Source organism: Prinia subflava, chromosome 1 (assembly GCF_021018805.1).
Source record: "Prinia subflava isolate CZ2003 ecotype Zambia chromosome 1, Cam_Psub_1.2, whole genome shotgun sequence".
In the NCBI taxonomy this organism is placed as follows: domain Eukaryota; kingdom Metazoa; phylum Chordata; class Aves; order Passeriformes; family Cisticolidae; genus Prinia; species Prinia subflava.
In genome coordinates this window covers 83,026,630-83,040,355 of record NC_086247.1, presented here as the reverse complement: position 1 = coordinate 83,040,355, position 13,726 = coordinate 83,026,630, and the positions used below count along the sequence as shown (strand labels likewise).

Genomic DNA, 13,726 nt, shown 5'->3' with positions numbered 1-13,726 from the left:
AGATTCCAGAATACAATTCTCTGCAGCAACAGAAATAAGTTACACTTCATTCTTGAACTGGGCACTGAAAATCTGTTCTGTAGAACAAAATTATTAAAATAGGGAATGGCTAAGGTTTGATTTTATTACAAATTAAAAACCAAAGCAGGATAATTTGATCAACAAATATGTGTCACCTTAACACACAGCAGTAAATTAGACTCCAAAAGTTATGATCTATCATACAAGGGAAGTTGTTGGGGATTGTACAGGTTAGAAAAGGAGGCAATTACAACTGTATGTGGAAAAAAAAATCCCAACTTACTCGGAGACACTCTTTCAAATCTCTGAAAAGTGAGAAGCTATAAAAGCCCCCAGTGTGTTTCGACCAACAAGCCACGGATTATTACTAAGATAAGCTTTAAAATAACCATACGGTTTCATGTAACTTTAGAAGACACACACGAGTTTTTCCTGATAAGCTGTGCTATTCCTGTGAGTTAAGCTGTCCCTCCTCCCAACATACACATAAACCCCTTCTTGCATGGAGGAACCTCTGATGGGAAATTCTCCATCCAAAAGAAAATTACGTCATGAAGAGATCAAAGCCAAAACTTTAAGGTGTCTGCAAATCAAAGGTCAGAAAAAAAAATTCACAGACATCTGCAAAGGACAACAGTACCCATATTTTATAGGGTATAGTTTATCTTTACTTTTAGGACACCCAACCTAACTTTTAAATGCAAAGATACAGGCAAACTAGCAAGTACTCTGATAATAGATCCTAAATGAGAAGCTTCTATGAAAATTACTGAGGTCTGACACTTTTTTCCTCTCTTCTCTGTGCTACAGATACAATAAAAGAACTACTGAAATTCCAATCTAAGGAAATGCAGATGTATAAATACACATTTTAGGTCTATTTCTGCTGGCAGTAAAGAAGACTGCAAGCAAGGTATTTTACCTACCTTAAACATTCCAGACCTAGAGTAAACCAGCCAGTAGGGTCATGCAGCAGATGGCCTGCTCTTTTCTAGAGCTACTGGTCTGAAAAAACACGTCCTTGAATAACTAGTATTTTGTGCTATCTTGCACAGTATCACAGGCACAAAATAGCAGAAGCCAAGGAAACAGAGGATGGAGGTTAATTGGGAAAAAGAAAAAATTTCCTCCTGTTTTCTTTGTACATGCTTAAACCCCATATTAGTACTGAACCACACACATGCATATGTGAATAAACCAAACTGAGAGAGAGTGCGAGCGAGCATGTGTGATAGATAATGTGGGATAATGTGAAAACCCAAAGTGTTCTAATGAAGTCCTTTCTACATTAAACCAAACAATCAGGCATCTTTAACTCCTTAATAAGTTATCATCAATTCACAGTTTATATTTGTGACTACATTATACAGCAACTGAAATAGATATGTTGTACAATCCATATGAATAAATGAATTAAACTACTTAATTCCCCATAAATAAAACTGCAAATTTATTTTAACCATACCACATTTCATAAGACATCCCTGGAGCAATATTACTTTGAAAAGTTTTAAAAGTCTGCTGCATTTAGAATTTCTGCTGTGTTTCAACTTGTTCCACACTTACCAGTGCTGGATCTTTCAGCAAAGCAAACTCAATCCACTGCAGCAGACACATGATCTAGCACACAACCTTTATAGTAGAAACAGACTTACGTAACAATTTTTCAAACGAACTTGAACTTGCAGAGTAAATTTTACCAGATCAACATATTTCACATTGCTATGGTAACTTGGGGATGGAACAAAAAGCCTTAAATTAATTGCATCAGGCACTAAACTGTGAGCACCTGACCTACCAACCTTGCTTTGGGACTCAAGTGCCTCTTTTGCTCTCTCCCAGACATTTTTAAACAGTGAGACCTGCAGAATTTTCCAAGTTGGTACGTTCTGAAGACTTCAGACTCTCATCAAATGAAAACTTACTTAGTAAAGGTACTGGAATAAAACTAACTTCCAAGCTGTTAGAACAATCTACTTACCAATTACCTAGAACAGACATTCAGTACTAGTTCATGATGGGCAATCCAAACCAGATTAAAACAGATGATCAATACATTTACCTACTACATATTAATAGCAAGTTATTCATAGGAAGCATGTGAGGGTAAACCCCTAAAGCTGGTTAGAGAACACTAACCTATACTTGCTGGCCAAGAACAGAAAAAAACCCCAAACAAATCAACAAAATCCCACCAATCAACCACAACAAAAACTCAACCACCAGATATGTAAAAAATATTTTGCAGACACATTGCAACAAAAATGTATTACTCTCACTCCCATGACAGACACGTTACAGAAGCTCATCAGAAAGATGAAATTACAAGTAGAAAATAGATAAGATTGTGCACCCTAGCACAGAAATAACATGCTCACAGGATTGGGTTATGATACAGATGCACCTGGACTGATCTCCTGGAGAAATATACCAAAACCAGGCTGCTTTTGGAGAGAGAGGCTTACTGCATAGACCCTCTCAGGCAGCATCCAAATTAGTTGAGCCTGAAAGAATTAAGCCAGCCTTGCAAAAAGCCATTTGGATGCTGCTGCAGTGAACACTGAGCTCCAGAGGGGTGTGACCTCAGGAAAAGCCTCAAACCCAGGCTGACCCCCTACAGATGTGCAAGGAGTAGCTCAAGCTGCAATGCTCCTGAACAAGAAGACCTTCCCAAAACACAAGAGCTAAGGGCAAAACGTGGCATGGAGATACTTCTTCCAGCTCATGACCCCAGCTGGCTTTAGCAAAAATCATCACCAGGATCAAATTAACTCCATATACTTGATGCTGCAGGACTGCATTGTCCAGAGTGTATCCACTAACTCGGACCACAAGTGTTTTTGCATTTGTTTCAGTAAACCAGCTCTCTATTAAACACTAACATCAGGCAAAATTGTATCAATTTAGTCCTTAAATGGTTGCCCTTGATGAAGGGCTACTTAAAGTGTATGGATAATATCTATCTTTATTCTCAAGCACGGTATTGTCTCAGGTTTTCTTCATATTTAAATTTCAGGAAGTTCTCTTTCGCTCACTTTCTACATTCATCTTAGGACAGTAGTAAATTTTCCAGTTAAAACTTGTGCTCATGTGGTTTCTAGAGAATTAACAAAAAATAACTAGCAACTGGAGACCAAAGCATTTCTCCTGTAAGAAATGGCTGAGAAAGATGAAGCTGTTCAGCCTGGAGAGAAGGCTCAGGGGGAGTCTCATGATGTGCACAAAGAGGACAGAGCCAGGCTCTTCTCAGTGGTGACCTGTGACAGACCACAGAGACCAAGCACAAACTGAAACACAGAAGATTCCTTTGGAACATCAGGAAACACTTCTACTGTAAGGGTGACCGAGCACTGGCACAGATTACCCAGAGGGGTGATGGAGTCTCTACCCCTAAAAATACCTAAAAGGTAATCTGGTCATGATCCTGGGAAAGCAGCTGTACATCACAGTAGTTCTGCTTGAGCAGGAGCTTGGACCAGATGATCACCAGAGGTCCCTTCCCACCTCAGCCATACTGTGATTCTGAGATGATTTTTGCCATGGTTTCTCTTACTCCCAAAGGTTTTTTTTTTCAAATGACAAAACAGCTCACAGCTTTCTCTCTCCTCTAACATCAAAAAAGAGGAAAAAGTACTTGTTATATAAATACAAAATTCTTATTCTGTGACTTTTGACGTAACAGTATTTCCTTCAATTCAACAACAAAGTAATCAGCTGCATCACTATCATGCAGAGTTATATTGCAGGAAGGGAGGAAGAAAATTGCCTCTACAGTGCACTGGAAGAAAGAGCTCATCATTTCTCAAAAGCTTTTTCAACTTGATCTGTCTTAAAAAAAAAATACAGTTTTTTAACTATTTGTCCAACACACTGAATATACTTAGCAGCATGTCTCAGGCATTCACATAATAAAAATATATATAATGCCTACAACCTTTACTGAATTACTCAATGTTCTAGCCTGTGCTAGAGATTTCAATTCCGTTTCTCAAACCTGCAACTTTACAATACACCAGAAAACCAAATCCAAGTAACACCTTGAAGACAGGAGTTGTCAGTTTGAACCCAGCAGTATAAAGTTTCAGGATGGCCACAACACTCAGAGTGCTTCAGTAAAACTTTAAAAGGCTTCAAGCATCAGCACCTTGTTATCTAGAAGTCTTTCACACCTTTCCCATGTAGCCTCCCATGGGCAGCTCCACACAGCTTTGGCTCTTTCTCTCCTTCCTCTCTCTTCCTTCTACTGTTCCAGCTGGCTTCCTCCTGTCCTTAGCACACCCACCTAACCCAGTCTATCCCTCGTACAACGTCTGACCCTTTCTGTTCCTCACACGACCTCCTGTCCCTTCCTCCTCACAGCACGGCCAGCAGACTCCAAGTGACTCCAATCAGCCAACTCACTCTTTTACCACACCCATAGCTGGGAGGGCAGGGCTGTTCCCACTCTTTGGTAATTAACACAGCTACAATGTATTGGAGGCAAGGTTGCCTTTAGCACTGTCTTCCCACACCTTTTCATTATAAAAAGACTGCTCACGCTGTGTCTTAGAAAGCTCCGTAGATATAAGTTACCTAATTCAGATTTCGTAAAAAATCTTTGCTTACTTGGGAAGTGTAAGAACACTCTGAAAAAGAATTTTTCCCATATTTTTGTTAATTCTGTGTTTATAGAACATAAAAGTCCAGTACTTACAAATTTTCAATTAGCAGAGATGGACTGCGAACAGATCAGCTTCCAACATAGCTGATAATCAATAACTACTTGATAATAACTTGCTTGCAAATACTAGACAAACCTTTTTTATCAGGTAGTGAAACTCGTGTAAAATTTTCAGCAAGCATTCTCTCAACTGCATTGAGTTTATGAGTCACATCTTCAGTTAAGAAAAAGGTAATTCTCAGAGGGAAGAAAAGCTACAGGAAATTTGATATAACTTACACAGATTTGAAATTACATATGGGAGAACTCAGAAAAGTCGCTAATGGTTGATTCTGAAATGCAAAGCTCTACCCCAACATTCTAATTTCCTTCTTTCCACCTACCCAAATCACAAAAAACAATCTCTTCTTTCCCTAACAGCAAAACCATCAGAAGGATGGTGTACTGCTTCAGCATAAATCCAGCTGGTTTTGCTGAAGCTTTCAGCCACAGAATGGTTAAACTCACACATAACTGAACTAGTTACAGTGCCTATATAGAGAGATTCACCTAGCTTTCCCCGACATCAAAAAGTAAAAGGAACAGAAGTCACGACAAAAGCAATTAAATTCACCATTTCACAGCTCTGAGGATCCTAAAGAACCACAACACGCACTAAGTTACAACAGGGGAAAATACATCACGGTCACTCACTACTCAGTGGATAACTTGATATTTGCCTGCCTAGTAAGAGAGGCTTTCTCTCTGTCTTCCTTTGTCCATAACTGTCATGCTTATCATGCTACCTTATCTTGTTCCTTCTTCATGTAGTCACATACTTATGGGGAATAACCCGTCTCCTGAACAATCTACCATTACATCCCAAAACAGCCCAACACAGACAACAGCCAGAGCTTAGCCTCCTCCACCAGGGACAGCTTCCAGCAGACCCAGTTTTACTCACGGGACAATCCAACAGTTGCAAAAGCCTTAACATAAGCAGCTTGGAAGCTGTGAAGTGCATGCTACTGAAAACCTGTCAGAAACATCAGTGTCAGTAAAATGGTGTGCATTTAAAGCAGCCACAACAGGAAAAGTTCACCTGGCTCCCCTATTAGTAAAGTCAACATCAGAACACACCAAGCCTCTCAGGTTTCCTCCAGGCATCGCTCTTTTCTGGCAGGTTGGAAGCAAATTCTGCCTCATTTTCCTTCAACATTCCATACAAACCTCAACTCTTTCAAGCTTTCTGTATTTCATTAAAAGTGACAACAATCAGCCTTTCCCATCTGTTGATTACCAGCAGCTTTGATTACCTATTTATCTGCACCTTTCCATCCTGTCCTTTCTCAGAGGAGCACATATTCCAAATCAGGTAGTAAAACCACTCTTACTCACAAGTTGCCAGTCTACCTCCCATTATCTGCAGATACAGCCAACAGGACTAGGTATTTTTGCTTGCTTTCATAAAGTAACAAGCCAAAAACTTGAGCTGACAACACCAAAACACCTAACAAGTAGTCATTAGAATAAAAATTATTTGCCATCTTCTAAATTTCCTGTGTTATTCAGACTGCTATTTAAGCTGAGGTATGATGAACTGTTTGGAAGTAGCCCTGTTCTGCTATAGTTTCATTCAGAACAAAAACCTGTTGAAACACTGGTCATGGCAAAGCCCCACACAAAATTACAATGTTTGTGATTCAGGATTGAGAAGAGCTGTTACCAAGACACCCCTCTCTCACAAAAGTAGAATCTGTATATTCTTCCCACTCAGCTTTTTCCAGTAGGATCCAACTGAATTTCAAAGACTGTTACAGGCAAGAGAAGCAATGCACTACAATATTCCACACCAGCCCCCCAAAAAAGCTCCCAAAAGAAAATCAAAGACCCCAAATCATAAACAAAGCAAGGAGCTTACTATGAAGAAGCAGCAATAATTTATATCTTTGTGCTCATGGATTAGTTTAATATAACTGGAATCAAGTCCCCAGAAAGTTATAAACAATGTTATTATGGCAATAATTAGAAAAAAATTATCTCCTGAAAACCACAAATGTAACATAAGTGCTCAAACCTCTCATGATTTCCATTAAAACTATTTCAAATTTTGGGAATGTTGCACTTTTGTAGCAATAAAAAAAAAAAAAAGGCAATTTTTAAGACTAACACTAGTCCTACCAGTATAAGCTACATTCCTTCAGGAAAGGGCATTCATCAAACATAGCAACGAAAGGGCATCATATCAATCACATTAAAAAGAAGTTTTCTTCACCCACTATGCACAAGCTTGAATTATGGTCATGCATATAAGAAACTCATTTGTGGTACAGGAACACAGATGAGACACCTGAGCCACAGTTTTATTTCTAAATTTTGAGTATCTCAGCTCACACTGCACCTTCTTACACAAAAATGATAGGGACTTAAATTAATATTTAATGTGTAGGTGCTGACTAAAGCCTTGGAAAAGACCTGGAATACAGTAAGAAAGAGGGGACTTCCAAACCATACTACTCACATGAACAGCATTAGAAAAGCGTATCTAAATGCTCTAGCAGACATGAAACTACTGCTGTTGAAACCAGTGGAAGAAGCTCTCAGAAGTTTGGGAACATTTAGCTGAGATCCAGGACATGAAGGACAACTGTGCACAGGTGCTGGGCACCTAAAGGAATAGTGTTACCTCCTTCACAGCATGAATTTGTTTCAAACTAGAAAAGCAAAGTTGCTAGACAAAAGATACATTTCCACATTTTTCATTACAATATATCTCAATCTCAGTTTGTAGATGTGATGTTGCTGCTGCTGGAAAAAGGAAGGGTGTTTTTGCAAAGAAGTAAGAAATCCCAGTCATCTGACTGTCATTTGCTGTTGCAACCAAGCACTCTGAAGCACGGTTCAAAGACAAAACAGCTTCTAAGTCACTCGCTGACCACATGATGCTGGTTGTTTAAATCCGATGACACTTCAGCAAAATCTTTTTGTAACAGTCTTTTACCACGAAGAGGAGAAATAAAACCACACCAAAATAAACTCCAGCACGCACTCAGAGTTTAGACTGGCACTTCTCAGAGTCCTTTTAGGCAATGAACACTTGTACTGAAATTCTCCCATTCTGTCCAGCACGTAAAGTACAAAAGCTTTCTACTGCTCCGTGGAAATCCTCAGGCAGCATTCCAAACATACTTCACATTCAGTAAGAACTGCCAGTCATACTTCTTCTGCATCCACTCCAATCATGAAAAATCTCAGAATAAAGCCAGAAAAATTAATCTAACTTGGGGGCTGGGAGGAGCAGGTACAAAGCTAGCACTGAGAAGAAATTCTGGCTTCAGAAATCAATAGAAATAATTTTTTTAATGATGTTATGATTTTTTTTCACTGAGGCATAAAATTTACATGACCTTGAAATGGCAATCATGCCAACCTGCACTACTTTCTACATCAATAGTTTCTATTAAGAAAACTAATAGTTTATTCTCAAATACCTTTGGGCACATTGAAGCAAGAGAAGGTACATGCACAACTCTCTTATAAAGGCAGGTACAACAGACTGGATCTCTCAACAAAACTGGACATTTTGACTAACTTAGAAAACCATTCAGACTTATTCCTGGATCTGAACTATAGCTCAGTCACCTACCTAAATGAAATAATAGCAGATGCTTAGGGGGAAAAGCGAGGGAACTCTTTCAAAGACCATGATTTTCAGCCCATCAGTCTTCTGCAATCTACTTTTTACTATTTTAAAAATGACGTAACTACAGAGGCATGAGACTATCAGCTCTTGTTCAATCAGAATCAGTCTGAACAGCATTGTCACAATTGCTAATTCAATGCTAGACTCCAGACTGCAAGGAAGTCTGATGGCATTAAAGTTAAAAAAGCTACTTGAGCGATATAAAAATATTTTTTCATTGTTCTGCATCTGTCACCTTTCAATGTCACTTAATGTGAAGTGCCTTTTGAATCACTGTTGAGACAAAAACATCTTTTGAAATGCACTCTCTAACCTATTGTAGGCATCAGATTTCAAGACACACCTTTAGCATAAGGTCCAGCACAATATTTAATTTTAGCACTTCAGTATTATTAAACTTGTCCAAACTAAATGTTAGTCCACCCTTCTCTCTCCCCACTGCTATGGCCTCCTCCCTCCTTTTTTAATACGGAGATCCCACAGGCACCTATCAATTAGCAGGTCAGCAAAATAATTATTAAGATGTTCTTACATAAGTGTACATTGGTCTAAGACTGCAAGAGCATAACAACACAGCTACACAGGCTGCTGTTTTTCTAATTCTGGAGTATGCGCAGCATCAATAACTGGAAACAACGTATTATGTTCACAAAGAGAAGAGAATATTTTATCAATCAGGTTGACTGGAATCTCCAAGGAAGTGGCTTGGGGATGAAAGAGAAACTGGTATCAGTTCAAAGCCCTGAAGTACAAGTTTTTCCAACATTCATTAATCGTATCAAGAAGATGACACTGAAACTCTCAGCTGGACAAAGAGAAGTATGAAATTCTAATTCATAAACAAGATAAGCACAACATAAACAACACAGCAGGAACTTTTTTAAAAGCCATACATCTTTTAAAAGATCTTGAAATGCACTAACAAGTTGAAGTTTAGATGTTTCTATTATGCCAGCCATCCAGATGCTACTAGTTATTTCCAAACCTAAAGTGTAACTTTGTGTCTTTTCAACATCAGAAACTCTTAAAAGAAACGAAAATACAGGACTATTCACAAAATGCCTTTAGGTGTCTTGGTAAACACATAATTAAGTCTTTCACCTGTCTGCTACCCACAATTCCTTTCAATACCTTCCCACGTGTTCTTTAAGTCCTCAAAAATCAAATGGCTGGTCAGCTTCTTTCCTAAGCCACTTCCACAGGCTACCTCCTTTGTAGAACCCTATGTGTCTTGCCAGCAACACTGACAAAGCACACAAGTGATTTTATTCTAAGCCATGTGCGCTACTTTTAAAACTCAAAAGCTTTTAAGGCCAGCTATGTGACCACTGTCCCAATATCTGCACTCTTTTTGCTCCCTCAACTTATACCGACTCACTATACTTACTGTTCCCCATCTCCTTGGCTAACCAAAGATTACAGACACTTGGTAAACAGGGTAGCGTTAATTATAGGAAGCATTGTATTAGTTGTGCAAGGCCTGTGAAACTCAGACCTATCTTCAGACACACCAGCAGAAATAACACCTTGGTTCCTTAGACTCCATTTCTGACAGTTTTGAGAGTTTCAATGTGGCACTCAAGGCTTAACACCCCACTCTTTTCCCTAGCACCGTACGACTTATCTCTTGGCAATGAGCACTAAAGACGCTGCTGAAAATTATTTCTTCCACATTTGGCAAACAGCCGCGACGTTCACAGAATGCCGAAGCTCGATCAAAGCACGCCTGTGGGACCAGGGTAACACCGGTTCTGACAGCCCAACCCCTCAGCCCCCGCCTGCCCCGCTCCCACAGCCTCCCTCAGTCCCGCGCGGGTTAGAGAGAGCAAGGAATGACTGGAACACGGAGCGATGCCAAACGCCTTTCCCGGCCGCCCAGCGACACCGAGAGCCATTCCCGCCCAGCCCCGTGCTCCCACCGGCGGCCGCCCCCGCCTCCCGGAGTCCCCCCGTCCCCGAGCCAGGGCCACTTACTGAGCTGCCCGGGCCCGGGCTCCCTGCCGCCGGCTCCCCCGAGCCCGCTGCTGCCGCCCAGGCTGCCCAGGGCCCCGCCGGCGGGCGGCGTGCCGCTCTGCCGCTCGAAGTTGCCCGGGTTGGAGAAGAAATCGCGGAGCCGGGGCAGCTCCCGGCCGCTCTCCAGCAGCTCCGTGTGCAGCTCCAGCGCCGTCAGCAGGAACTGGTCCCGCAGCAGCTGCGCCGCTATCGCGTCCATCGGCACCCGCGGCGGCTCCCCTGCCCCCGCGGCAGCATCGCCGGGCGCCGCCGCTCGCAGACCCGGCAGCTCCTCGGGGCTCCCCGCCGTCGGCTCCGGCTGCTGCTGCGGGTACGCCGGCCCGCCCGGCTCGGTACTGCTGCTGCTGCCGCCGCCGGGCCGGGGCTCCTCGGGCTCGTCCTCCTCCGAGTCGCTGAGGAAGGGGTTCACACTGCCGCCCCCGCCCGCCGCCGCCGCCGCCGCCATCTTACAGCCCGGCGCGGCGCGACCGCTGCCGGGGCGCTACCGCGGCAAAGCCTGCGCGGAGACGCCGCCGCAGACACCCCTCCTGGCGGGGCCGGGCCCGAGCCGCTGCCAGGCCCCTACGATGGTGTTGATGGTGTTGATGGTGTTGATGGTGTTGATGTTGACGATGCTGCTGTTGCTGCGGGCGCTGCCACCACCCGCGGCCGCAGCGACTCTCGGCCGCCGCCTCCCCGGCGGCCTCCCACCCGCCCCGCTGCCGCTTCCGGATCCCCGCTCTCGCGAGAGTTCCTGCGGCCAACCGCGAGCTGCTCCCTGGCGCGCGGCCCCGCCCCCTCCGGCCCTCGCCCCGCCCCCTTTGCGCAGGGCGGGGCCTGAGGGGGAGGGCGCGGCCACACGCAGGGGGCGTGGCTTTGGGACACGCCCGCGGCGGGCGCGCGGTCCGGAGCGCGGGCACTGAAAGGGGCGGGGCTTCGTGACGCCCCGCGTTGGGGCGGGGCCGGGGCGGGGCCGGGCGCGGGGTGGGCGGAAGCGGAAGTGGTCGTGGGTCGCGGCGGGGGAAGGAGTGAGTCCTGGCGCGCGAGCGCCGAGCGCTTCCCACGGGGAGGGGGCGGCGGATCCTGAGGCTGCGGCGGATCCTGAGGCTGCGGCGGATCCTGAGGCTGCGGCGGATCCTGAGGCTGCGGCGGATCCTGAGGCTGCGGCCCCGGGAAGGGGGGTGGGCACGGGCTGCGCCTCCCCGCTTGGCAAAGCTTAGTCCGCTTCGCAGCCTCCACGGCGGCCGCCCAGCCCCTGTAGCCTCACGGCGCTGCTGGGACGGGGGGGATGCCGGGCTCGGCTTGGCCTCAGAGCCCGGGCTAGGGCTCAGACCCTCGGCGGGTTGCGTTGACTGCGCCAGGCTAGGGCTTCCCAGGGAAAGCAGCGCCCTACCAGGGCTCCCGGCCAGATGGACATTGGACTGCCAAAGGAGGTGGTGGAGTCACTGTCCCTGAAGGTGTTTAAGGAAAGACTGGACACTCGGTGCCATGGTGTAGGTGACATGAGGGTGTTGGGTCATGGTTTGGACTCGATGTCATCATCTCAGAGGCCTTTTCCAACCAAGGTGGTTCTGTAGTCTGAGTTCCCGGTGGGCATCAGGTGTTGCTGCGATTTGGGAGGGCACAAGCACAGGTGGAGAGTAAGTTGGTGGCCTCTGGAAGAAGGGTAAGGCAGCTCAGGAGGACTACAGGGATGCTGTAAGGTTATGCTGAGATAAAATCAGAAGGGCCAAAACCCATCTAGAATTTAATCTGACTACTGCTGTAAAAGACAACAAAATATATTTGCAGGTACATCAGCAGCAAAAGGAGAGATAAGGAGAGTGTTTATCCTTTACGGAATGCAAGGGGAAGCAGTGGCAAAGGGTGAGGAAAAGGCAGTGGTATAAAATGTCTTTCTATCACTCCCCAAAGACAAACCCAGTTACCCTCATGATGTTCAGCCCCTGAGCCAGATAAAGGGAACAGGGAGTAGAATTATACTCCTGTTGGGTCGGAGGGCTCGTCTGCAGAGGGTGAGAAGGCTCTGCAGAGGGATCTGGACAGGTTGCATCAGGCAGGCTGCAGGAAAGGTATCTGCAAACTGGCCCAGCAGAAAAGGACCTGGGAGTGCTGATTGCCAGTTGCCTGAAGATGAGCCAGCATGCGCTCAGGTGGCCAAGAAGGCCAAAGGCATCCTGGCCTGTATCAGCAGTAGTGTGGCCAGCAGGAGCAGGGCAGGGATTGTCCCCCTGAACTTGGTACTGGTGAGGCTGCACGTTGAATTCTGTGTGCAGTTTTGGGCCCCTCACTACAAGAAGGACATTGAGGGGCAGGAGCATGTCCAGAGAAGGGCAGTGGAGCTGGTGAAGGGTCTGGAGCACAAGCTTTATGAGGAATGGCTGAGGGAGCTGGGTTGTTTAGCCTGGAGAAAAGGAAGTTTACGGGGGAACAATTCCTATTCTCCACAACCAACTGAAAGGAGGCTGTAGCAAGGTGGAGGTTGGCCTCTTCTCCCAGGTAGCAAGTGATAGGAGGAAAAGAAATGACCTCAAGTTGTGCTATTGAATTATTTTCCTAAGATACATAAGATTGGATATTAGTAAAAAATTTATTCCCTGCAAGAGTAGCCAGGCATAGGAACAGGATGCCTAGGGAAGTGGTGGGATAATCATCCCTAGAAATGTTCAAAAGACCCGTGAATGTGGCACTTGACAATGTGTTTCAGCAGTGATTTGGCAGTGCTGGGTTAACTGTTGGAGTCTGTGACCTTCGAGGTCCTTTCCAACCTTAGCGACTCTATGTGTCCATGAAGTTGGGCAGCTGGAAGGGTGAAGTTACAGCTTTTAAAAAGATGATGCAAAGTGTTTACGCTGTGTGTTACCTGGCAAAACCCCTGAAGCCGCAGTGTCGCAGCAGGTAGTGTGTTCTACTGAAGGAACTTCAGCTCACTGGAAACTTCAGTGCAAAACAGGGTCAGCATTGGTTTCTGTTTCGTTTCTTTGAAGATGTCGTTCCGTTCCCACCAATGGAAGCTCCGTGTAAAGCTGACCCACTAGGACCTGCCTATTGGGGCTGAACTCTTGGTAATAGAATAGTGAGAATGTTTAGCAGTGACATGGAGATCTGAAAGCACTCTTGAGTACTCCAAACTCTGCATGCACATGGTGGTGTGCTGTAAGAGACTGTGCTTTCCAGTTTGGAATTTCCGTAACTTTTCCATAAATTTTATACTGATTTTAGCATTCTGTCCTATAATAAACTATGGATTTTATTACTGCTGTATTGTTTTATGTTGCTGATACACTTAAAAGAGCCTAAGTGACAGAGCATGAACTGGTTGTAGCATAAAGTAACATTTTGCTGTTGCTGCTCCGGTGGAGTTGAGAGCC

The 13,726-nt window shown here is 44.8% G+C and overlaps 2 protein-coding genes across 6 annotated transcripts in view; one reads left to right on the top strand and one right to left on the bottom strand.

Annotated features, from left to right (window-relative positions):
- Nucleotides 1-10,954, bottom strand: part of RELCH (RAB11 binding and LisH domain, coiled-coil and HEAT repeat containing) — a 77,240-nt gene extending 66,286 nt beyond the window's left edge. For all 3 annotated transcript variants that reach the window (XM_063400701.1, XM_063400708.1, XM_063400717.1), the window contains exon 1: nt 10,338-10,954. In XM_063400701.1, the coding sequence (XP_063256771.1) occupies nt 10,338-10,821 (484 nt within the window). In that variant the 5' untranslated portion in view covers nt 10,822-10,954. The remainder of the gene's footprint in view (nt 1-10,337) is intronic.
- Nucleotides 10,955-11,328: 374 nt separating this feature from the next.
- PIGN (phosphatidylinositol glycan anchor biosynthesis class N) overlaps nt 11,329-13,726 on the top strand; it is a 127,335-nt gene continuing 124,937 nt past the window's right edge. Inside the window, exon 1 of one of the 3 annotated variants that reach the window (XM_063400689.1) lies at nt 11,329-11,383. Coding sequence is in view for 2 of the 3 variants with exons in the window: in XM_063400681.1 (XP_063256751.1) it covers nt 11,844-11,848 (5 nt within the window). In the remaining variant the exon portion in view is untranslated. Of the gene's footprint in view, nt 11,384-11,453; nt 11,849-13,726 lie in introns of those variants that run through there. The other 2 variants (XM_063400681.1, XM_063400672.1) reach the window with 2 other exon arrangements.